The sequence below is a fragment of the Juglans regia genome, chromosome 11 (assembly GCF_001411555.2).
Source record: "Juglans regia cultivar Chandler chromosome 11, Walnut 2.0, whole genome shotgun sequence".
Taxonomy (NCBI): Eukaryota; Viridiplantae; Streptophyta; class Magnoliopsida; order Fagales; family Juglandaceae; genus Juglans; species Juglans regia.
This window is the reverse complement of record NC_049911.1, coordinates 35,198,919-35,221,481: the sequence shown is the minus strand read 5'-3', so window position 1 is coordinate 35,221,481 and position 22,563 is coordinate 35,198,919. Positions and strand designations below refer to the sequence as shown.

Genomic DNA, 22,563 nt, shown 5'->3' with positions numbered 1-22,563 from the left:
GTTCGGGATTTGAAGAACAATTCAGGGCTCTTCTTGTTGCCATTGAAGATAGTTGTTCGAAGTCTGCCACTAAGAGAGATAGGGAACTTAAAAGGCTTGAATCCTCTATAAATTATGAAGTGAAGGAGGGGAGTAGCGGAAGGGATAGAATGAAAGGGAGGGGAGTTTCTATTGTCCATGAAACCTAAGATCCTCTCATAGAACATGCGGGGGCTTAATGATCGCAATAAGCGCCTTCGCATTAAATCTTTATTGCAATCGTGGAAGGTTGATGTGGTATGTATTCAAGAAACAAAATTGAAGACCGTTGATAGAAGACTAATTCGCAACTTGTGGGGATGTTTGTATGTAGGTTGGTCTTATTTGCCTTCGGAAGGAGCGGCCGGGGACGTTCTCTTAATGTGGGATAAAATGGTTGTGGAGGTGACTGAGGAATGCATTGAGACTTAATTGATTGCTAATCTTTTTAAAAATGTAGTAGATGGGTGGGAATGGGCTTATGTAGGCATTTATGGCCTAATTCGGATAGTGAGAGGAGAAGACTTTGGGAGGAGTTGGCAGACGTACATTGTCTATGGGACGTGTCGTGGTGTATGGGTGGAGATTTTAACATCACTCGCTTTCCAAGTGAGAGATCAAGCAACTCTCGCATTTCTACAGCTATGGAGGAGTTTTCTGAGTTTATGTTTGATTTGGATCTTATGGATCTTCCCCTTATTGGGGGTGAGTTCACATGGTCCAATAGCAAGGGATGGTCGAGACTTGACAGGTTTATTATTTCTTCTTCTTGGGAAGCTCACTTTCCGGAACTGAGGCAGAAGTGGTTGGCCCAGGTCTGTTCGGATCATTTCCATATCTTGTTAGATTGTGGAGGAGTTCATAGGGGCCGCCAGTATTTCAAGTTCGAAAATATGTGGTTAACAACAGAAGGATTTGGTGAAAAAGTTCGTTCTTGGTGGTCTTCTTACCAGCTCACAGGTACACCTAGCTTCATTCTTGCAGGCAAGCTTAAAGCTTTAAAGCAAGATTTAAAGAGGTGGAACATGGACATCTTTGGCAGTATTGACAACCAAAAGACTACCCTTATGGAGGAATTATAGGAGTTGGAGGGGCAGGTATCGAGGGTAGATACTTCCGAAGAGTCTCTGTTGACTGTTGAGGAAGAATGTGGTGGAGACTCAGCTCGAGAGAGTGTTGTTGATGGAGGAGACCTCGTGGTGACAAAAATCCAGGGCTCTTTGGTTAAAAGAAGAAGATAAATGTACAAAATTCTTCCATAGAGTGGCTAACTCACATAGGCGCAACAACACTATTGAGACACTCAGGACAGGTAAAATAGTTCTCTCTTCCCCTATTGAACTAGAGGATCAAATTGTGAATTACTATGAGAATTTGCTTACGGAACCGGCTAGCTGGAGGCCGAAGCTCGATTTGCCTTTTGAGTCAATTGACATACAGAGTGTGAATTGGCTGGAAAGATCTTTTGAAGAGGATGAGGTGTATAAGGTCATTAGCAGTATGGCTAAAGACAAAGCGCCTGGACCAGATGGTTTTTCGATGGATTTTTTCCAACATTGCTGGGAGATTGTGAAAGGTGATGTAATGCAGATTTTCTTAAATTCCATGCTTTCAAAAAATTTGAGAAATGCCTTAATGCGACGTTCCTAACTCTCATACCGAAGAAACATGGGGCGATGGAAGTGGAGGATTTCCGTCCTATAAGCCTGGTGAGTGGGGTTTACAAAATTATTTCGAAGGTTCTTGCTAATCGGTTAAGCGTGGTGATGGTGCAAATTATTTCAAAACCCCAAAATGCATTTGCTCAGGGGCGGCAAATCCTTGATTCGGTTCTTATTGCCAATGAGTGTTTGGATCATAGGTTGAAGGAGGGCACATCGGGTATCCTATGTAAGCTTGATATGGAGAAAGCATATGACCACGTAAATTGGGATTTCCTCCTATACTCTCTTGGGAGATGCGGTTTTGGTGATAGGTGGATTTCATGGATTCTCCATTGTATTACTACTGCTCGATTCTCAGTGTTAGTTAATGGTACCCATGCAGGCTTCTTTAATAGTTCGCATGGACTGAGGCAAGGGGACCCTTTGTCTCCATTCCTTTTCGTTATTGTCATGGAGGCACTTGGCCGGATGGTGAAGGCTGCGGTTGAGGGTGGTTTCTTTTCTGGATTTTCTGTGGGTAATGAAACAAATGGTTCTATTTGTCAATGGACAGCTTTGCTGTCCATCATCAATCTTCTTTCCTTCTATTCTTCTTTCCTTATTTTATCTTTACTTCCATTACTTAGGCTTGTACAGAATATATAGTTTCCTTATAAGGCTAAGAATGCTAGAATCACTCCGCTCAGTCCATGTGGAATTACTTCCGTTATTTTTCAAAGGACTTGCGGGCTCATCGCTCCGCTCAGTCCATGTGGAATTACTTGAAGAAGGTTTATCATCAAGATAATGATGCTCGTCGCTTTCAGTTGGAACATGCGATTGCCATGTTTTAACACGGTAGTCTTTCCATCCAAGACTACTACTCGGCATTTTTGACTCTGTGGCATGAATATACTGATTTGGTTATAGCGGATGTTCCTGTTGCCGCACTTTCGACTATTCAGAAGCTTCATGCAACTAGCCAGCCTGATCAGTTTCTGATGAAACTACGCCCAGAATATGAATCTGTTCGCTCTTCTTTGCTGAACAGATCTCCTTTTCCCTCTCTGGATATTTGTTTTAGTGAGTTACTTCGTGAAAAACAACGTCTTAGTACTCAAGCTGTTCTGGAGCAATCTCATGGTAGTTCCGGGCCGGCAACTGTGGCTTATGCTGCCCAAGGACAAAGATCACCTATGACTTCTAAAAATTTGCAATGTTTCTGCTGCAAGGCATATGGGCATATTGCTGCCAATTGTCCTAAAAAATATTGTTCTTATTGTAAGAAAAATGGTCATATTATCAAAGAATGTCGTATCCGCCCCCAGAATCGTCAGGCTCAAGCATTTCAGACTTCTGTGTCTGTTTCTCCCACAGCGACTTCTACAGCACATGACTCTTCCTCAGGTGTTTCCTCTGATCTTGCATCTCCTACAGCAACTTATTGTACCCCTAAAATGGTGCAACAGATGCTAATTTCAGCATTATCTGCGATGGGGTTTCAAGGTAAACATTCTACTAAACTCTGGTACGTAGACTCGGGAGCTTCTAATCACATGACAAATACGCCCACTACTCTGTGTCATGTTCGGCCCTATGCTGGCCAATCTGCTATTCAAACTGCCAATGATAATTCTTTACCAATAGTTGCTGTCGGAGATGCCTCTTCTACATTTACTGATGTGTTTCTTGCTCCTCAAATTTCCACGAATCTTATTTCTGTTGGTCAATTAATGGATAACAATTGCGCTGTTAATTTTGCAGGACCAGGTAACGGGGGAGCCGATCGCGAAGGGACCTAAAGTGGGGCGTTTGTTTCCACTATTTTTACCTGTTCCAGCACTTTCTCCGGTTTCTTCTATTACGTCTTTTGCTTGTAATAATGTTCCTAATCTGAGTATGGTGTGGCATCGTCGTTTAGGCCATCTCAATACTCAGATCCTATCTCATGTATTGAATTCTGGTTTTCTTGGTAATAAAGAACGTTCGTCTTTATCTCTTAAGTGTGATTCTTGTAAACTTGGTAAAAGCAAAACTCTTCCATTTCCTTTGCATGCTAGTAGAGCTACTCACTGCTTTGATCTTATTCATAGTGATGTTTGGGGACCTTCCCCCGTTAGTTCACATAAGAAATTTAAATACTATGTGACTTTCATTGATGATCATAGCAGATTTACTTGGGTTTATTTTTTTAGTTCTAAATCTGAGGTTTTTCGTACTTTCACTACTTTTTTAGCGTATGTTGACAATCAATTTTTTGCAACTATTAAGACATTATGCACAGATTCTGGTAGTGAATATTTGTCTAATGAGTTTCAGGCTTTTTTGGCTTCTAAAGGTATTATTCATCAACGTTCATGTCCCGCTACTCCCCAACAGAATGGAGTAGCCGAACGCAAAAATCGCACTCTTCTTGACGTGGTTCGTACTCTCTTGTTAGAGTCCTCTGTTCCATCCATGTTCTGGGTCGAGGCTCTGAAAACTGCTACTCATTTGATTAATCGTTTACCTTCCCAAGTCTTACACATGGAGTCTCCCTATTTCCGCTTATTTGGTAAGCAACCTAGTTATGATAATCTCCGTACATTTGGGTGTGTATGCTTTGTTCATTTACCTCCTCATGAGCGACATAAATTATCTGCTCAATCTGTTAGATGTGCATTCTTGGGATATAATGTGTGTCAAAAGGGATTTGTTTGCTATGATCCTACTTTACATCGCACACGTATTTCTAGGAATGTTATTTTCTTTGAAAATCAACATTTCTTTCCTGTGTCTTCTGTGTCCTTTCCTTCCACTGTGGTCCTCCCCTTCTTTGAGCAGCAATCCTCAAATCTTCCTCAAGTCAGCTCTCGCTTTAAACCAGGTATTGTGTATACAAGACGCTCCCGCCCACAATCTCTTCCCGTGGCTCACTCGATATCTGATCCTAACATGCTCCAGAACCAGTCAGTTGCAGCACCTCCAGAGCCCTTGGTACGATGCTCTCCTCGAGTGTCTGTACCTCCAGATAGGTATGGTTTTCCTTATGGGCCCTCTATTTCAACTCTTACTGCTGCATTATCCAATTTTGATATTCCCACATGCTACTCACAAGCTGCCAAGCATGACTGTTGGCAACAAGTTATGCAGGAAGAAATTGCCGCTCTAGAGGCCAATCATACCTGGGACATTGAGCCATGTCCTCCAACAATTGTTCCTCTGAGTTGCAAATGGGTTTACTCAGTCAAGGTTCGGTCTGATGGAAGTTTGGATCGTTACAAAGCTCGGCTTGTTGCTCTTGGGAATAATCAGGAATATGGTGTCAATTATGAAGAGACCTTTGCTCCTGTGGCTAAGATGACTATTGTTCGTACAATTCTAGCTCTTGCTGCTTCCAATGATTGGCCACTACATCAGATGGATGTCAAGAATGATTTTCTTCACAGAGATCTTAAAGAGTGTATTTATATGAAACCACCACCGGGATTGTTTTCTCCTTCGACTTCGCATGTGTGTAAGCTTCGTCGCTCTCTTTATGGTCTTAAACAAGCTCCAAGGGCTTGGTTTGATAAATTTCGAACTGCTTTATTACAATTCTCATTCCAGCAGAGCAAGTATGACACTTCCTTGTTTCTTCGAAAATCAGACGTGGGTATTATTGTTCTGTTGGTTTATGTTGATGATATTGTGATTACTGGTTCCGATTCTATTTTACTTGGCCTGCTCAAAACTCATCTCTCTGAGTCATTTCATATGAAAGACCTTGGGTCTCTCACATATTTTCTTGGTTTCGAGGTGCATCGTAGTTCATCTGGTATTTCATTCAATCAACATAAGTATGCTAGTGACCTGGTTGCTACAGTTGGCCTACAGGAGGCCACTCCTATTGATACTCCCATGAAATTGAATGTCAAGCTTCGCAAAGAGGAGGGTGATTTACCTGCTGATCCCAGTTTATACCGGAAGTTGGTGGGTAGTCTTGTCTATCTCACCATTACTAGACCGGACATTTCCTTTACAGTACAACAAGTCAGCCAGTTTCTTCAGACCCCACGTCATCTTCATTTGGCTGCTATCCGTAGGATCATACGCTATGTTCAGGGCACTTCTGCCCGTGGCTTATTCTTTCCTACAGGCAATTATCCTCAACTTATTGCTTATAGCGATGCTGATTGGGCCGGTTGTGCTGATACACGTCGATCCATTACTGGTTGGTGTGTGTTCTTAGGTAATGCATTGATCTCCTGGAAGAGTAAGAAGTAAGACAGAGTATCTAAGTCATCTACAGAATCCAAGTATCGGGCAATGTCTCTTGCTTGTTCCGAAATAATTTGGCTTCGAGGTTTGCTTGCTGAGCTAGATTTTTCTGAGACCGATCATACACCTCTACATGCTGATAATACGAGTGCTATTCAAATCACGGCCAATCCTGTCTATCATGAGCGCACGAAACATATTGAAGTCGACTGTCACTCTATCCGTGAAGCATTTGAAGCTCGTGTTATCACACTCCCACATGTTCCCACTGAACTACAAATTGCTGATATCTTCACCAAAGCTCTCACTCGCTATCGACATTGTTTCTTAAGTGGCAAATTGATGCTTGTTGATCAACCCGCATCAATTTGAGGGGGGTTGTCAATGGACAGTTTTGCTATCCATCATCAATCTTCTTTCCTTCTATTCTTCTTTCCTTATTTTATCTTTACTTCCGTTACTTAGGCTTGTACAGAATATATAGTTTCCTTATAAGGCTAAGAATGTTAGAATCACTCGACAATTAGTTTCTTCCCATGTATAGTTCTCTTGTAAAGTTTCTATATAATATACAGATCACTCAAAGGCCAATTGATTCGGCCATTCATACATGGTGTTTTGAGTTATCTTGACACTATTATGATCTCACATCTTCTCTTTGCAGATGATACACTCCTTTTTTGTGATGCGGAGTTGCGTCAAATTCAAGCTCTACGAGCACTTTTGTTATGCTTTGAAGCCGTGTCGGGGCTCAAGGTCAACCTTGGCAAATCTGAGATGGTGGCGGTGGGTGAGGTGCCTCAAATAAGCAATCTAGCAGCTCTCTTGGAGTGCAATGTGTCTTCTCTGCCCATGAAATATTTGGGCCTCCCTTTGGGGGCGCCTTTCAAAGCAAGAGCTATTTTGGAAGGGGTTATTGAGAAAGTGGAGAAAAGGTTGGCTGGGTGGAAATGGTTGTATCTTTTTAAGGGAGGGCGGATTACACTAATCACAAGCACTTTATCTAATCTTCCGACCTATTTCCTATCTTTATTTCCGTTGCCTGCTGGGGTGGCTAACAGGATCGAGAAGTTATTTCGGGCTTTTTTGTGGGGTGGGGTGGGTTGGGGGAGGAAAACAAATTTCATCTTGTCAATTGGAATAAAGTTTGTTCCCCAATAGCGAGTGGAGGTTTGGGTGTGCATAATCTAAAGACTTTCAACAAAGCGTTATTGGGAAAATGGTTATGGAGGTATCATTTGGAGGGTGAGTCTTTGTGAAAGGAAGTTGTTAACTCTAGACATGGAGGTGCTTGGGGTGGTTGGTGCACTAATTTAGTGAGGGGGCGGTATGGTGTGGGTTTGCGAAGATATATTAGGGGGGGTTGGCAGTGTTTCGAAAACAACATCCGTTATTTGGTTGGCCAGGGTACTAGAATCAGGTTTTTGCAGGATGTTTGGTGTGAACTCTCTTTGGAGAGGGCCTTCCCAGCGCTCTATAGTATTGCAGCTAATAGGGAGGCTACGGTGGCAGATGTGTTAGTGTTTGCTCATGGTATCTATCAGTGGAACATTCTATTCACTCGGGATAATCATGACTAGGAGCTGTCTACCATTGCAGAATTTTTCAGCTTACTACATTCCTCAAGAGATCTCACAAGAAGTTCTATGGCATAGGTTGATAGAATACAATGGAGAACCAATAGTAGCAAGAAGTTCATAGTGAATGCATACTATAAAAGGCTGGCTTCACAAGGTAATGTACCTTTCCTATGGAAGAGCATTTGGAGATCACGCGTACCCTCCAAAGTAGCTTTCTTTGTGTGGACTGCAGCCCTAGGGAATATTTTAACCACGAAAAACTTGCGGAGGAGGGTCCTCATTGTGATGGATTGGTGTTATATGTGCAAAAAACAAGGGGAATTAGTAGACCACCTTTTATTGCATTGTGAGGTGACAAGAGAGTTGTGGGATGGGATATTTAGTAGAATGAATGTTGCTTGGGTTAATGCCATCAAATGTGACTGATATGCTTGCCTGCTGGAAGGATATTCAAGGCTGTCCCCAGGTGGCCGTAGTTTGGAAGATGATACCTTTATGCATTTTGTGGTGTATTTGGATGGAGAGGAACGCAAGGTGTTTTGAAGATAGAGAGAGAACAATAGGGGAGCTCCAGATTTTTTTCTACACACTTTACTTCTATGGTTTTCAGCTATTGTCCTTAATGGAAACAATGTGCATAATTTCTTATCTTTAATGTAGTTCTTTTAGACTGTATTTAGGCATTTTCTTTTGTATACTCTCTGTGTACTTGGACTATGCTTATCTTTCATTCATATCAATGAAACTTACTTCTTATTTATCAAAAAAAAAAAAAAAAACCCTATCACTTCAACCACATGTTCTCAAATTTGAAGTACCTTGGGCCTCTTCTAATGCCCCCACAATTCAAAAGAATGGGAAAGTGATCTGAACACAACCCGGGTAGTCTCTTCTGAATGAGATTCGGATAGTGTGCCTCCCATTCCGGTGAGATTAGAAATCTGTCTATCCTTGACCAAGATGGAAGATCTCGGTTGCTAGACCAAGTGAAGGAACCACCTGCAAGAGGAATATCCTGTAAATTTTGTTCAGAAGTTAGAAAAATCTACCATGGGTGGGTTGAAGCCCGAACCACCCGATCTCTCACTCGGGAAACGGGTGACGTTGAAATCACCTCCAATACACTAAGGTAAGTCCCATATACTGCTAATACCGGCCAACTCATCCCATAGTAAGCTTCGAGACCAGTCAAGATTAGGGCCATAGACGCCTGCAAAAAGCCCACTGATAGCTATCCTTGACATTCTTAAACGAACATGACACCACATAATCCCCAGGAAATCTTCCATATTTTCCACCACTCTTTTATCCCACATAACTAGTATACCCCTGGATGCTCCATTGGACGGTAAATAATGTCATCCCACTTGCAAACAACCCCACAAACTCCTAATGATACGAAGAGAAATAATTGTCAGTTTAGTTTCTTGTAGGCAAACAATGTCAACTTTCCAACTTCAGAGAAATGATATAATACATAGTCGATTATTCACGTCATTGATCCCTATCACATTCCAAGACAGTATTTTAGGCTTCATTAACAAAAGAAACGACCCTCCCTTTTGCTCTATCTCTCTCCGAATTTTCCTCATTATTATCATAGTTAATGGAGCATTGCAATCATTTCAACTCTCTCTCCTTTTTAACGGCTGACTTCATTACCGTAGATCGACCAGCTTCCATGGTTACTAGGAGAGCCATGAATTGATCTTCATACCCATCGCAGGAAATTCCCACCCAACCATTAAGCTCCTCTACTTTTTTTAATACCCAATCTGATGCTTGAGGTGCAATATGAGGTGGGAGCATATGTAAGGGTGGCGGGCTTCACATCTCCTCCTCCTCACTGCCCACAGAACCCACAAAAGGCTCAGCTGACTGGTACTCATCTCCTTTCCATTGACAGAATCCCCTCCCGCCAAAACAGAAACCACTTCCTCCACTCCCGGCACCAAAAACATCTCATTTGACCCACCCATAGCTTCCTCATCATCAATCAGGACTATCTATGTCTGGTTAGAAGGCACTGACTCGACAACGGTAATCGGAGCAGCCTCGCCTATTTGTCCCAAAACTTCCCCTTCCTCTAAGGAAATGCTCACGACCTTACCACTGCTCGCAGATGTCTCCATTGACATCAGCGTAGTTGTCTGTGCGCCGATACCCTCCGTCGTGGTGGTCTGTGCAACTATCGAGCCTTCGTGAGCAATAGAAACTTTAGAAATCCCTCCTCCATGCTCTGGTATTGTAACCTCCGGCGACGGGACATCCATCGGAGTCTCTGCAACCTTTGGCGGGGTACACTGCATCTTCGCCAGTGACGGTGGCTCAAGCCCACTCGTCGACGGGCCACCAACAATCTTTGTTTTCTTCCTCCAGAACGGGCCTCCTTGCTGTGCTCTCATCTTGGGTTGGATCCCAGTAACCGCAGAAGCATGGCCCTTCCCAAAAGCTTGGCCCTTCTCATAAAGCCCACCTTTCGCGTCCCCTAAGCCCAATTGGCAGCCTGAGCCCACGCCCTCCATCACATAACCCTCAGCGCACCGTATCTCCCCTACGCTATTAGTTAGCTCCCCCAACGAAATCTACACTTCACGTAACTCCATCAAGATTTTTTCTTCTTTCAGCCCAACCAACCCTCTGCCATCTCCTCCTCCACTCTGAGCAGCTACCGAAAAGGGAGGTGAGCCCTTTTGCAAGTCTGCCATCACAGTGGGTTGCGCGGCTCGAGGAACCTCCAGAGCCTCCATGTACGACCTCAACTGCAAAGCTACCGCCATTGCTTGCAGTGGGTTTCTCCCCTGAACACCTCCTCTAACCATGTCCTTCAGAACTGCCACCATCTTCCTCCACCCCATTCCAGCCTTGTCTTCAGGTATAAGTATGTAACTCCGGCAACCTCCCCCACCATACACAGCCAAAGCCATGTATGAGCCACGAGAGTTTGAGCATCGCTAGACAGTGAGGCCTCTGTCACCTTCCCATCGAGCTGAGTAGTAACCTTTGATCCCAGACTTCAGACAAGCCTCCAGAGAGTTAGCCACCCAATGGATAGTCTCTAAACCCAACCATATGCAGCTCACGCCTTTCCATCCTTTCTCAGTAATGCACACCCTACCCCCAACCCTTCTCACCTCAAAAACCTTTGACTCTATAACTAAACAACTGAAAGAGCTCATAGCCATGCTTTGATAACAAATAGCCCCCCGTCAACAACCCACAACCACCATTGACAACAAGAAAAAGTCTAAAGCGCACACACACACACACACAGAGAGAGAATGTTTTGCTGCTAACCAAGTGTTAACCCTTGTAAACCCCTGGTTCTCAAAGTCTTAAACCCACATTATATGTGTATATGGTCTACACATATGTATATCATGGAATAGGCTTCGTGCAAAGAACAATTTTTTCTTTTTATAAGTAAAAGAACAAATTTACATGTAATGTTCAAGACTTCCTTTTCATTATTTTACTCCATGGGACTTTAATGGGCTAAACTTGCATGATTTTCTTGTATCTTTTCCTCTTTCTAGATACGTATCTCTCTTGTATACAACATGTGTACATGGAATATGCATTTTTGACCTTTTTAATGAAACTTCATTACTTATAAATATATATATATACACATATATATACACATTTTGAACTCAATAGTAATAATTCTGGGAAAGCATAAAATCTAAAGTTAAAAATAGACCTACTGGAACCATACCAATGCTCTTTTGAAGGCACTATCAACCCATTCAACTAATTCAAGTGTAGCTTTATCTTCAGCAGATAATGCAAATCGCTGGACCGCCTCTTCTCCAATGTCATACTTTGCTCTTTGCATGCAACTGCAAAATAGAATAACATAACAATATTCACCTTAGGTACTGATGCAAGTTGCCCAGCTAGGGGTCTCATCAATGCCTATGATAATAGCAACAAGACAGGCACAAATCAGGAGCAGTCATTAAAAAAAGAAACATTTCGCCCCTACCCTGACCCTCAGCTTTACGAATTTCAATCAAATCTGCCCCTAACCAAGCATGTATGTTCTGGATCAATCAGAGAGGTGGACAGAGCAAAACACCCAACTAAAAGTACTAAAAGAATTTACATGTAAAGGACACAACCAAAACTGAAGTCAAGAATATTTTGACCTTATAATGAATCATATATTGGGGGGGGAGAGAGAGAGAGAGAGAGAGTTAGGCTCATTTGAATGCTGAGATGAGGTGAGATGAAAGATTTGTGAATGGTAGTGAAATAGTTTGTGAATAGTAGTGTGGTTTGAGTGAAGATGTTTTATGGGGTTTTGGGAAATGGCCCAATGGGAGAGAAAAGGTTGAATAAAAAAATTAGTTAAAATACTGTTAGAATATAATTTTTTAATATTATTTTTGTTTTGGGATTTTAAAAGTTGAATTGTTTTTTGTGTTTTGTTCAGAAGTTTGGGAAAGTTGTAATGATTAGATGAAAAAGTTATAAATTTGAAATTGAAAAGTGTTTGTGTTTGAGTGGTGTTTGGATGTTGAGATGAGATGGGATGGGATAGGTTGAGACCATCTCAACATCCAAATGGGGCCTTAAAGTGTCGAACACTACAGCTCCAATCTTGCTTGCTGAGGATTACTGAACACTCCACAATCAACCATCATAGATGAGCTTACTTTTTATAAGTAAAACAATCTCATTAAAAGCTCATAGGAGCACAACCAGGTGCATGGGAAATATACAAAAGACCATACCCTACTAAATAGAAGAAGAAAAAGAACAAAGAACCATGAATTATAGAGAAGCGGCAGCTGTTGGGAGAAACTATCCAAATATAAAGGAATTTGAACATAATGACTTTGAACTCTACGATGGTTCACATATGTACCGTGTACTTGGCTCCACCTATTTTAATAAAATTCTTATTTACTGATAAAATAAAAAATAAAAACTCTATGATGGTTCACCTAATGGGTTGAGAAATCTCTTTTCTTTATAACTTAACAACGAAGATTAAAAACTTTTATATTCACCATATTTTATAATCAAGTTTATCAGCAACCAAAGAAGCGGAAATCTGGTCTGCAAAAATTATTGGAACTAATTAATAACAGATGTGTAGCATACATATAGCGAGCAAGAAATAGTTACTCATCTTATAAAATTCCTATTTACTGATCAAAAAAAAGAAATAGTTACTCATCTTATGAATTTCAGAAAGACTTCATTAAACTCACAGGTTGAGTAGTTTGGATGGGGCTGCACGTAATACAGTCAATGCTTCCTTCCAGCCCCACTGGCGTTCAGATAATGGTAAAAGGCGCTGCAAGATTGACAAACGCCATTCCCACTCTTCAATGAAACTTTTAGCAACAGAGATTCTCCACTCCAAGGCCTGTCTTCCACCTGTTCTTACACCCTCACTCAGTCCTTGCTCTAGCTCAATTACAGCTGAAGGAAGATTGCGACGTAATATATCAAGTATTCTCTCCGTGAAATATATAACCACTTTGTTTCCTTCATCACATGGAGAGAGATCATTATTTTCCCAAGCACAGGTGTAACCGGATTCAGAGTCTCTCTCTGGGGAGACACAATGTGCCATATTCCGAGAGAGATCATCCATATGTAAAAGCGAAATTATAACATTCACCATTAATATCTGCAACATTGAATACAATTAACATGAATTGATATGGGAAAAATAACGAAAACAGAAAACAATAAATCTATGATCCCAAAACTTGTAAACTAAATGAATTAGTGGTAATAAAAGTTTATCAGGGTTGTATACTACAACCTCACAAAAGGTCAAGTTAGAAAATTTAAAAGAGCAATAAACCCAAGAAAGAATCACTTCAGATGCTGCCTATAAAATGCAGCTAGTCTTTGATACAATGATGGGATGCACGACAGCTAATGGTGAAGATAAAACATTTAATATGATGAATCAGTAATAGTTATAATTAATTCTTTTTCCTAAAAGCTGAGAGTCCTAAGAAAAATAACAGGCTAGACTTTCAACAAAAAGTAACACTCTGTTTGTGCTTGTTTGAAGATCATAAATTGGACTGGCCATGCAAGTTTACGAAGATAACAACAGCCCAACACACACGATGCAAAAGGTTCATTAAAATAAGCAGTTGACCTTGCGGGCAATATTACTAATGGCTCCCAAATGGTTCTGCAGGTCCTTCAAATGGCATAATACCAACTGGTGATGGGTTTCTCTTTCATTTGCCATGCCCCTTTCCATTGTTCCTAGTGCAAGAACTGCTGATTCTAGAGCATAGCGCATGTGCATAAGTTCCACATCTTGCTTTCTGCCAACCACCCCCCCCCCCCCAAAAAAAAAAAAGGGGACAAAAACAAAATATATGAGCATATTGGAAGTCAAAAAGGCAAACCGAACAGAGAAGGTTAAAAAAAAAGCTTGAATAGCAACACCTATGACACACACACAGACATCAGGTGTAAATCTCAGTATTGGTACCAAATAGAGATGCCCCAAAATTAATAATGCATGGGCACTGCCAAATATCTTGTATGTCCAATTCTATTTTTCTAATGCTTTAAATTAATGTTCCTCCATCACACAAATTAGGGTTACTTTCCATTTGTTCTGTCACATAATGTGTTCCTATATTGAATTTTCAAGCTTAGATTTTTATTTCCGCATCCCTCACTTGGAGGAAACAAGTGTCCATGAAAATCCCAAAGTATCAATCCTATAGACCATCCCTCACTCTGAAACATGGGTAATTGGAAGAAGGTATATAATAAAATAACCATGTCAAGGCATCAAATATTCCCGATGCATTTTTTTAGCAGAAGATAATCACATGTTGAGGAGGAAGTATAAACCATCATCAACATAAACTGCATTTTTTTTAGCAGAAGATAATCACATGTTGAGGAGGAAGTATAAACCATCATCAACATAAACTGGACTCATTGAATAGACCATCTTCAACATTTATAATGACTCATTTGAAAACAAGTCTAATGAGATCTGTAGGGTTAACAATCTCTTAAAGCTCTGGTCCATAACAGGACATACCTGTTGGCTATTGTGACATGCACAGCACAATCAGAATACCCATATCATTACCTTGTTACGTCTTAGAAAGACAATGACACTTTCACATGTTCTTGAAAAACATTAAAATGTATTATTATTCGTGTGATGGGCAGCAATAGATTTTATCAGAAAAAGGAAAGACCTTGGATTATATTTGATAAGATTGGATTGTTGCTAGAAGTGATTTCTAAAGCTGTAACGGCCCAAATCTATAGGAGGGGGGGTTAATGGAAACTTGGAAAACGGGACCTCACATTGCTTTTGAGGAGGTTCTTAGCTTTATATGATTCCAGAGGCTCCAACTGTGTAAGCTTGACGAGTCCTCTTAGAGAATGAATTTAAAAGTGACTAAGGTTTTCTTTGGGTCATTAGAAATGGTTTTAAAGTCGATCACAATTAAAAGTGTGGGGATTGATTCGTGTTAAATCTTGAACCGTGCCACAATATTATGGCCTAATGAGGGTGTCAAGAATTTGAGTGGGAGAGATTGTGATGCCCCAATTTACAAACAGTGAGTGGAAGCTTGGTGAATGTGATCCCACATTTCCTAGAAGAGAAAAAAAAATTGTTGAACTTTATAATGATTCCAAGTAGCTCTAAACAAAGTAGCTAAAGTTCAGAAGGGAATTTGCCTATACACCTCTTCCAGGCATCTGCGGTTGAAGCAATTGGCTGCAGGCTGATCAATTCCATAGTTTCGTGAAATTTAATATCCCGAACAACATCAAACAATACCTACGGAAAAGATAGTGTTTCACATGTCAATGCTTCAAAAAGAAATTAATAATAACCAAAAAAAAATAAGAACAAAAGGCAGTACATAAAATGCATACCGTGTAAAATTCCACTAACACGTTGGCGAGAATTCAAACCACTTATGCTTTCAAAGGAATGAATTACGAGAATTTAGCTCTAAAACATCTAACCTGATTACTGTCCAATAAACTTTTCTACTGGCAACTGGTCAGAAATGCCACATAAGAGTCTTTTTCATTAGATGCAACAACAAAAGACCTTGTTACCAATTCAACTCACTAAGGTCTCGTTTGGATAGTCATGAGATGAGAAATTTGTAAATAGTAGTGAGATAGTTTGTGAATAGTAGTGAAATAGTTTGAGTTAAGATTTTTATTGGGTTTTGGAAAATGAGAGAGAAAGAATTGAATAAAAAATATTATAAAGTTAAAATATTGTTAAAATATAATTTTTTTAATATTATTTTTATTTTGGGATTTGAAAAAATTGAATTGTTTTTTGTGTTTTATATGGAAGTTTGGGGAAGTTGTAATAATTAGTAAAAATTAGATGAAAATGTATGAAAGAGAAATTAAAAATTGTTTGTGTTTGAGTAGTGTTTGGATGTTGAGATGAGACCAAATGCATATCCAAACAGGGCCTAAGTCTTTTGTGACAATAGAAGTTTTATCCTAGAAGCCAAAGCAAGAAGAAACATTGGTAAGTTCTCATGCAACGGTAAAGTGATTAAAAAAGAAAGTCTTGAGGTCCACCAAGTCTTTGTGCTATTCACGAAGCACCGATCATCTCTCCCCATATGCACCATATCAAATAAATCGTGATCAATTTCCACAGGGTCTCACTGTGGTTACTATCAAACCATCCTTTCCAACATGCTAACAAGTCTACCACTTATCCCTTAGTTTAAGCCCAAATAGACTAAAAACAGCTATCAATAAGTTCTTTATTATTAACGTATTTTAGTAACAGTGCAAAGGGGTGCGATCCAAGTGACAAAGAATGTACAAAGAAAATATATTTTTTTTATCGGTAAACAAAATTTTAATGAGAATAAGAATAGGCAAGGCCCAAGTACACGGGACATAACAAACAAGAAGAAGAAAAAGAACAAGAGTCTTTGAAGTCTAGAGAACAAGGAGATTGGAAGTTGTGGTAAGCAGCCACCAAACATAAGAGTGCTAAATATTGTAGCTTTTAACTCTACAACTGTCCTTCTCAGACAGCAAAAGTTTGGGCATTGCATCCGTGCAAAATACTCCACATTAAGCATATGGGAACCATCCATGAAAACCTTATATCCAAACATCCCTTTACCATGAGCATTGAATCAAATTGGCCAAGGTAAGATCTGTCTCTGACATGGGAGGATTTCACAAACTTTGGCTGTCCTTTTGCCCATGTCGCCGCTTCCACTGTAGCCACAAACCACCCTCATTTTGCCCAACGACAATTTCACCACCCTAATGCTCTTCCCAACATTTCTCAGAACAGAAATACCTGCCTTTGGTGAGAGCTCAAAGACAATCGAGTCCACCCCAAGGCTGCACCCTATGAGTAATCTCTCTCTATCTTATAACAAAGGATTAGAACATTCAACTAGTTTAGAAGGCATTTACTCACTAAGTCTTTTGTTTAATAAGTAATAAGAAATTTTATTAATGCAAGTAAATAGGCATTGCCCAGGTACACAAGAAGTATACAAGTGGAAACACCTAAATACAAGTTAGGGACTAGGAACTAGTAAAGTCTGAAAGAAAAACATTTAAACTATCCCCATTCAAAACAAGAACCTTCGCCCAAAGACAAGACTTCGAAAGAAAAACTCTCCAAGTTCTCCCAACGATCGTTCTCTGTCATCAAAACAGCCTTCCTTCCTTTCCAGCCATAGACACCACATTAAGCACAAAGGAATCATCTTCCAAATATCAGCAATGCGATGATTGCCCATAAATCCTTTACAACAAGCCAAGAGATCCACCACCCTCTTGGGCATCATCCAAGCAATAGCCGACCTGCTGAAAATCCCATCCCAAAAAGTCGTTGCCACCTCACAATGCAGAAACAAATGATCAACCAATTCCACATTTAGTCACTAAGTCCTAATACCAACTAATTGGAATAGGCTCAGCAAGCAATGTCAGCTACATGTATCTTTTTTCAATCTTTATCTAACTTCATACTATTCTCATTGGCCTTCAAACTTGATCACCATCACTTACCTATTTTTTAATAATAGTCTGCAAAACAAATCAAGCAGGACTCAACAGCTCATCTCCGGTATTATTATGCTGGTTTGAGTTCATTCATTAATTAAAGGAACCACACTCAGCACAAATTTGAAGTTCCATTACTTGGTCATCTGTGAATACTAAAGGTTATAACTTTTACCACTAATATATGTAATTTTAAATGAAGCAAATACCAAAAATATGACGTTTTATTTTATGTTTTAGGACAATTTATTACTTTGAATCATTGATAAGTCACTGCCGAACATTGGCTCCTAATTCTAATTAGGTGTATCTCCTATGTATACAACCTATGTACTTGGCCTATGTTTATTGGTATTACCAATAAAACTTACAATTAACTATCAAAAAAATGAGTCACTGATGAACAAAAAAAAGTACACTAGTCATTGGTATTCTTAAAAAAAAATCTATAGCATGGTAAAGATGCAGTTCAGGTAGGCAGACAATACCTAGCCTTTCTTAACAAACTGCATCCATTCTTACCCGAAGAGGACTTTGTACAGAGAGTCTTTCCAACACAAGATTTTCAACAAAATCGTCTGACTGGGCACCTTCATGTCCTAATGTTGTTTGCTCTTTTCCAGACAACAGCGAGAATTTTGAGTTCCATGCTCGACCAGAATTGACACAGGCAACAAAAGAGGCAACATCAAGCTGATAACATAAATTATCACATAGATGTTCCAAACAAGATATCTGCCAAGATCAAAACAGGCATTATTTCTACTGATTTTTAGTAAATGCGAGATCATGCTGTGCCAAAGAAATTAATATCATAAACTTTTAAAACTTGTTACCTCCTTCGATTGATTACCATAGAGCAGAGACTCTTCCAATTGCAGTACCTGAAACTTACTTATCCATAGCAGTTGCATTAAATTCCTTCGTGCTGTTGTTTTACCAGATAATAAATCCCAACCCATGGAAGCTACCAAGGGCTGAAGCCGGGGAAATAACATAAGAACCTGCCACATATACAGACCAACAAGGTTTGTAAGGTTAAAGATACAATCAATTCGACAATGAAAAATGTAACTTCAGTAAACTTTTTCCCAAAAAAAACACCATCAATTACACGCTCACATATTCAATTGAGAGCTTTGCTACTCATCATCCCCACACACCACACTTATTCCTCCTAAACTAATTGAATTCTTCTACTCATCATCCATACACCACACATTTGGTAAGGGAAAAAAATTAAAAATTAAAAATTAAAAATTAAAAATTAAAAAATCATGTGTGGTGTGTGGTGTGTGGTGTGGGGATGATAAGTATAATTTTTCTTCAATTAAAACATAAAACTGGACACATACATTGCTAGCTTCTTGAAGTTGCTCCCTCTTCACAGCAGATAGGGCACTTTCCATGACACAATCAAGTACATGTAATCCAGAAACACGAGCATAATGGTACATATCTCTAGTACAATAAGTGACAGCCATATTCAAGGATGAAGACTTGTCATATCTATCTTCATTAGATTCCAACTCCACAAGATATCTTTGAAAGCGCTCAAGTGGAGGTGGAAACTGGCTATTATTAAGAGCTCCATTCATCCCAATCTCCTCAGAGAGCGACTCGTCTTGAATAAACTGCATGAAATAAAGTCAAATCCTTCGTTGAGGATGAAATTTTGACAATATGCATGTACTTAACTGATAATGTCGAACTCAACCCTTGGGGCACCCACAAGGATGATAAAATATGAAGTATTTCATTGGCAATCTTTGAACTACTATCTCAAAGAATTTGATCAGTGACTACATTCTTGGAATGAACAAGAATGGCCAAATAATAACTATTATAAATTTTCACTAAATTGTAAATCTTTAGCTTCCCATGTCAAATAACAAGATCATGCACATATTTGTGCCGATGGATAATTCCGTGCCTTCATAAAGGGCACCTTAGCATAAACCAATTCACAGTAATTCCAAGTTAAACTCAATTTAATCCAATGCTTATTAGGCAATATTTCATCAAAGAATTTGGCATACTGTACACAAAATAAACTAAAAACCAGACAAATAATACTCAGTTACTCAGAACTTGGTGTTTACCACACGGCCCCCATACCTCTTAGCTAACTGGATTCACATGTTTAACTCATATACTAAAAAGGAGCATGGTCAAAAGTTTTGACAACATGCCAGCTGTAGCTGATAAAGAATAAGCTACTGATGAGATCCCTTCCAAGAAAAGGGAAAAGTTATCACCTGAATCATTTGAACAAGATGTCTGCAATTTGATGAAATTGCTTGTTCATAAATCCATAGCAATTTTTCTCTCATGGCATGCCATGAGTCTCCAAAACCCTCCCTTCTCGACAAAATGCTCTTGATTAGATCTTGCAAAACCATGCTGAAAGGTACAACAAATGACTTCAAATAGACATCTAGAAGAGAATAAGAGAACAGAAACAAAATATATAGACAAGTTTCTTAATTGTTGGGACATGAAAGCATAAAACTAGACTCTGACCTCAATGAAAAATAAGTAAAAATGTATAAAGATTATTGCAACATGATCTCCTTACAAAATGAGAAACTGAGCACAGATAAATTAAAACAGTTTTCGAGGGCCTGATTCCATTAGAAAAACAGCAGGGGTCACTCCAAGAAAACCAAAGCTCTCCAAGTTTTAGCAGAATGAATTACTCTTACAACAAAAAACAATATTCAATACATGATCCATGAACTATAACTGTCATTTCATGAATTTATAATTTCAATTAAAAATGCCCTTAGTTTAAATGGAAACTCATGATATTAAATACAGTTTTATATAACTAAATTTGACAAGGGACAATGAAACTGAATTTTTTTTTTCCTTTCATTTCTTTACTTTCTTTACAAACAAGGGGACCCTTTTTAGTGACAAACATGGAACCTTGTTCTAAAAACAATCTCCCAACCCCATAAAATCTTTAAAGTCGTGTGATATTTTCGAAGGCTCCCACACAAACCCAAGAGCTCTTAAGCAGGTCTATAAGCTGAGGCAGTAACTATGGCCATTCTAGCCTAGTTTCAGAACACTGTTAGGGTTCCATATTCATAAGGGATGTAGCAACCTAAGGCAGCACTTCTCATTTATGTTTGAAAGCAATCGAGACAACAAAGCCTAGCTTTTAAAGCTCTAAACTATGTGTCAATAACCGCTATCAGCAACACCCAAAGCAACCATGAAAAGAATAAGATAGAGATTAATTGCAGTTATTGACAACACGAAGCAGTGTAAGAGTACAACAACTGATTTTGCACTGGGAGTAGTAAAGTCATGTAAAACATTATCAGTCCAACCTAACAAGAAACGTAGCCGGTACTTCCAAGAGATACACGTCAAAAAAATTAAAAACATAAATACCGATACTCGGCCTCTTCCACTCCGTAATCAATGTGAAGAAAACGAATTCGAGAAATCGCTCCTTCTACATCGCCCTCCTTCATGCATTCCTTCATAGCGTTCAGATGAGCGGACTGAACAATCCTCTGTATCAAACCAAGAACCTTCAAATCCTTCTCCTCCACTGAGAATTCCTCTTTTTTTGCATTCTCACCCCCCTGGACCGTGATTGCTAAACCCGAGTCATAACTCTCCCACCCCCTGACTTGCCGCTGTATATTCCAACACAGCGCATCAAAAACATCCGAATGATCCAATATCACCCTGCTCAAACACATCAATCCACCTTCATCAATTGGCATGGCACCTGGACTTACCCAAGTCTCGCTCCGGTCATTTTCGTCCCCTTCAACATCTGGCTTCAACCTCTCAGCGCCTAATTCTAAAACCCTATCCAAGACCCGCACGCAATCATCCAATTCACCATTTGCATCTCTCAAATCCTCGCTCTTATCTAATACCACGGCTCGCTCCTCCAAACCCTCACTCTCAGCCAAAAAATCTTTCTCCATGTTTTCAAAATCAAAGTTCTTTCGCATACTCTCCGATACACGGTCGATCAGTTGCTGAACTAAAAGCAAGAACTCGGCCCGTAATCGCAGTGTTTCAGGATCGAAGCTCCAAGCCGATGAGGCATTATCGAATTGCAAGAGTTCGAGAGTGGACAGGTATGCGAGGAGAGGTGGGGATGGGCAAGAAGGTGACCAGAGAATGTTTTCGAATCGGTCAGAATGGGCGACGATGGTTTGGAGGATGGCGACAGCGACGTCGGAGTTCCGAGATCGGAGAGCGAGAATAATGGCTCGGAGGGGCTCGAATTGAGCTAGGCGTAGGTGGTTCGCAGCGAGGCGAGAGAGGATTTGAACCTCTTTGTCCATCGATGTACCGGGGGGGGGGGAAACGTTAGGGTTTGGGGTTTCGGAGCATGGCGGTGATGGGAGTGGTATTATATTTGGATCTTCTTGAGTTGGGAAACGGTTAAAATTTGAAGTTTCTTGGACAGCAAGCTTCTTGGCAGAACGGTTTCCGGGTCCTCCAGACTGGAAAGAAAATTTGTTCGAGATTGGTTTCGTATAGAAAACCGTTATGTCTGAAAAAACAGTGCGTGTTTGCCTCTCCGGAACGAGTCGGAGAACCAGAGAAAGCGACTGTCGTTTTCGTTTTCGTTTCCTCTTTTCCTGGTTACGTAGAAGGGACCAATCCAAGACATTCCAAGTTGATATAGGGCTTAAACGATGACGTGTCTTTTTGTTTTTTCTTTTTTAAAAATATAAAATACAATCCCCTTCTGTCGTATAAAAATTACTAGTGTCCTTCCTCGATTAACTTATATTACGATTGCGTTTGGATGTTGAGTTGAGTTGAGTTGAGTTGAGATAATAAAATATTGTTAAAATATTATTTATTATTATTATTATTTTAGGATTTAAAAAAGTTGAATTATTTATTATATTTTATGTTGAGATTTAAAAAAATTATAATGATGAGTTGAGATGAATTGAGAGAAGTTTTAATTCCAAACGTACCATGTACTTATGAAATAATTTAAACAATAGTTTTATTTATTCTTACGGCCACTTTTCTTACCTTCCATCACTTCTACT

General features: G+C 39.7%; 1 protein-coding gene across 1 annotated transcript in view; it reads right to left on the bottom strand.

Moving 5' to 3' along the window:
* LOC109009610 overlaps nucleotides 1–22,132 on the bottom strand; it is a 54,389-nt gene extending 32,257 nt beyond the window's left edge. The window contains exons 1-9 of the mRNA XM_018990167.2: nucleotides 20,921–22,132; nucleotides 19,774–19,918; nucleotides 18,871–19,149; nucleotides 18,352–18,519; nucleotides 18,038–18,250; nucleotides 15,187–15,281; nucleotides 13,614–13,788; nucleotides 12,703–13,127; nucleotides 11,199–11,322 (exon numbers count right to left, since the gene is read on the bottom strand). Of these exons, the coding sequence (XP_018845712.1) occupies nucleotides 11,199–11,322; nucleotides 12,703–13,127; nucleotides 13,614–13,788; nucleotides 15,187–15,281; nucleotides 18,038–18,250; nucleotides 18,352–18,519; nucleotides 18,871–19,149; nucleotides 19,774–19,918; nucleotides 20,921–21,837 (2,541 nt within the window). The 5' untranslated portion in view covers nucleotides 21,838–22,132. The remainder of the gene's footprint in view (nucleotides 1–11,198; nucleotides 11,323–12,702; nucleotides 13,128–13,613; nucleotides 13,789–15,186; nucleotides 15,282–18,037; nucleotides 18,251–18,351; nucleotides 18,520–18,870; nucleotides 19,150–19,773; nucleotides 19,919–20,920) is intronic.
* Between the last annotated feature and the right edge of the window lie 431 nt (nucleotides 22,133–22,563).